This window comes from Ruditapes philippinarum, unplaced genomic scaffold, assembly GCF_026571515.1.
Source record: "Ruditapes philippinarum isolate M1 unplaced genomic scaffold, ASM2657151v2 ctg4652_1_1_1_1, whole genome shotgun sequence".
Lineage (NCBI taxonomy): Eukaryota > Metazoa > Mollusca > Bivalvia > Venerida > Veneridae > Ruditapes > Ruditapes philippinarum.
In genome coordinates, this window is record NW_026867363.1 from 3,090 (window position 1) to 6,442 (window position 3,353).

The window sequence follows — 3,353 nt, forward strand, 5'->3', positions numbered from 1 at the left end:
TAATGTTGGCACTTATACCCTAGTTGGGAAGTGCGGTCTATGTAAAGAAAAATCAAACTGTTTCCCTCAACCTGTATCTATACGAGATTTCCTTCGATACCGTATTTCAGTGCATTTATGCTAAACAACTATACTAAAAATTTTATTACGGGCCTCATACTCAAATAACAAAACAGATTTCCTAGTATAAATACAAAAGTTTCTCTCAGCGAGTATGATTTAGATACCTTTTCTGATTTTATTTTCAAACTGTCCTCATCAAAATGGGTTTCTCATTATTATTTTCATTTGTTATTGTCGTTGGAATATATAGTTATAACTTTTCTGAGGCTAGAGAGCCTGTGTGTTCCAAATTTGCATACGAAGAACAGCTTTTAGAGAAAATGATAAGAACTGAAATTAAGGTAGAAACAATGGTGAATGAAATTAAGAAAACTGAGGATAATGTCATCAGTACATTAGGCGACATTAAACAAACTGTTACGGACATGTTTGCAGATATGAAGGGGAACATAACGGACGAGATGTTAAATAGAGGTGACGAAATAAAAAGAGATATGAGAGGAAACATAACGGATGAGATGATAAAGAGAAGCGATGAGATAGAAAGGAGAGAAGGTATAATAAAACAGCTATTTCACATTAAATACTACCGGAACTGTATTGATAAAGAACGAAATAAATGTGATATATTTGCATTGTCTTTATCTTTCATTGTTGTTCAATTGTTAGCATCAAAGTGTATTGGTTTATTTAATATAGTGAAAACAATGTAGGTATAACAACTGAATCTATCATAATTTATCAAATTAAACCATTATTATTGCAAATAAATTGACTTTTAATACACCATTGTTAACGAACAATAAAGCTTTCGCCTAAAATGTCGATAAACTGTTTTCAAATGTTAGAACTTGACATGACTTTTGTTGTCGAACTTTATAAACATTATTTTCCTTATTAACCTAAACACGTATAGAATGACATTAAATAATAAACGATTCATCTCCAAGAGAAATCGATTGTTTATAAAACTATAATAGAGAAATGAATCTTTAAAAAAAGTTGTTTACTAAATAACCTTGAACTTTAGTAATAATAAATTAATACTTTATTACAGAATCGTTCAAGAAACGTTTTGAAGAAACAAGAAACAACCTCATTAGTGGAATTGACGCTAAAAAAGAGGAACTTATTCAACTTCAAGGTATCAAATCTTACTTGTTTCACCTGTGTAAGATAAAATTGTATTTCATTTATATTTATCTACAACCTTTCATAACAAATTAGATAGTTGCTTACTTGACTGATACATTCATTTAGTCTATCACTTTGTCAACAAACTAGGTTGATCTTATATGTAAATTTGTTAAAATATGACATGATTTTTGTTGTCAAACTTTATTAACATTATTTTCTTTATTAACCTAAGCACGTATTGAACGAATTAAAATGATAAACCATACATCTGCAAGAGAAATCGATTGTTTATAAAGCTATAATCGAGAAATGAATCGTTGAAGAAAATGTGATTACTGAAAAACCTTGAACTTTGGTAATGATAAGTTAATAGAACTTTAATACCTTATTACAGAATCGTTCAAGAAACGTTTTGAAGAAACAAGAAACAACCTCACTAGTGACATTGACGCTAAAAAAGAGGAACTTAATCAAATTCAAGGTAGTGTATCTTACTTTGTTTCAACGTCATGACTGTTTTTCAAATCTGTGTAAGATACAATTGTAAGATAAAATCACTTTGTCAGTAATATATATTCAACAAACTAGAATGATCTGATATGTTGCTCTATGTGTAAATGTGTAACTCTCATTAGATGTTCAAATGATTTAATTCGCACATTCAATTGTCAAGTATTCCATATTTTAATCTCTACATATATTGTCCGAAACGAATATAAGGCTTGTTTTTGTTATTTACGTATGCCCCGTTTTTTAGATATCGCTGAAATTTATTTTACAGTTTAAATGTATAAACACCTATATTCAGATAAGTAATTAAAGCGTGAATTAACTATCTTTGTGCATCGTTAATTGACAGTTTTCACTGACAATGAAATATGAAAACCCGAAATAACTTGTTTACAAAATATCAATATGTGTTACAATATAAAATACAAAACTATTATTTTTATACTCAGGAAAACTTGAACAACCTCCGATCGCTTTCTACGCACATCACGTGAAAGATCTGGCCCTTGATTCTACAAATGAGATTCTCATATTCGAGAAGACATTTACTAACGAGGGAACAGGTTACGACACGTCCACAGGAATCTTCACGGCACCTGTCGGAGGACTGTACCAGTTTGTTATTCATACATGTGCTTATAAAGGAAAACATGCTTATCTTGGACTGGTGCTGAAACGTCACGTTATTGCAGCAGATTCTAACTATGGTGATGAATCGTATGGCTGTAATACGTTTGGTGCTATAGTGAGAGTAAAATTAGGAGAAAAAGTTTGGGTTAAGTCAACATCGTCATGTTCTATCTGCCAGCTTATGCAAGATAAATATAGGATGAATACATTCAGCGGATTGCTTGTCAATAACTGAATTATAAACTAAACCAATTAACATTTATTTGAGTAAAAATCTGATTTCAGTCTTAATACGTGATGTTTAACTTTAACAATTTCAAATAAATTGTTTAAATTATTTTTGTGAATCACTTTCTTGTCAAACAGAAGATTTATTGAACTCATCGATTGGTCTATGATATGTTGTAAAGAATAAAAATCATGCATTTAATGTTTTTTGCATATGGTTGCTATTATAGGAGTATTATATGATAAACAATAGTAGAACATGAATCAAAGTATATCCGAAATGTATAACAATAATGTAAGGAAAGCTTATGCAACATATTTGCGAGTAGTTTTTTGCTTAAAAGTATCATTAAACAGTCAAGCAATTTATAATTATGAAAGCAATTAATGCATATTTTAGTTACATTCAATCTTGTTCAAAATATAAAAAGATTACCTGTACAAATTTGTATACAATCGTTATATATTTTGATGAATTAAAGTACAGTTGCAGTATGCAGAATTCATGCAAAAATAGAGTCGAAACGGGCACAATAGTAAGTAAATGAATCGAAATCATTTGTATTAAATCAAATAATAAATGAGCTGGCATATGCGGCAGCAAAACACATTATATTTTCACTTTCATTTACAGGTTTTTAACATCAATTTTCGTTTTTAATCTAAATGTGAACAATTGATTGTTTTTGATATACCTGAAACATATATCACACCATTATTGTCATTATGCTAATAAAAAGCAGATAAAACGGATGCTTCCTTATAGCACTATATAAAGCTAGTAA

The 3,353-nt window shown here is 29.6% G+C and overlaps 1 protein-coding gene across 2 annotated transcripts; it reads left to right on the forward strand.

The window, feature by feature from the left end:
- Nucleotides 1–233: 233 nt before the first annotated feature.
- On the forward strand, nucleotides 234–3,092 carry LOC132735816 (uncharacterized). Of its 2 annotated transcripts, XM_060722817.1 has the most exons (4): nucleotides 234–618; nucleotides 1,121–1,207; nucleotides 1,595–1,681; nucleotides 2,160–3,092. In XM_060722817.1, the coding sequence occupies exons 1-4, from the start codon at nucleotides 264–266 to the stop codon at nucleotides 2,573–2,575; spliced, it is 945 nt and encodes a 314-aa protein (XP_060578800.1). In that variant the 5' UTR covers nucleotides 234–263; the 3' UTR covers nucleotides 2,576–3,092. The 2 variants fall into 2 exon arrangements, with proteins under 2 accessions (XP_060578800.1, XP_060578801.1); XM_060722818.1 differs by lacking the exon at nucleotides 1,121–1,207.
- The last annotated feature ends 261 nt before the right edge of the window (nucleotides 3,093–3,353 follow it).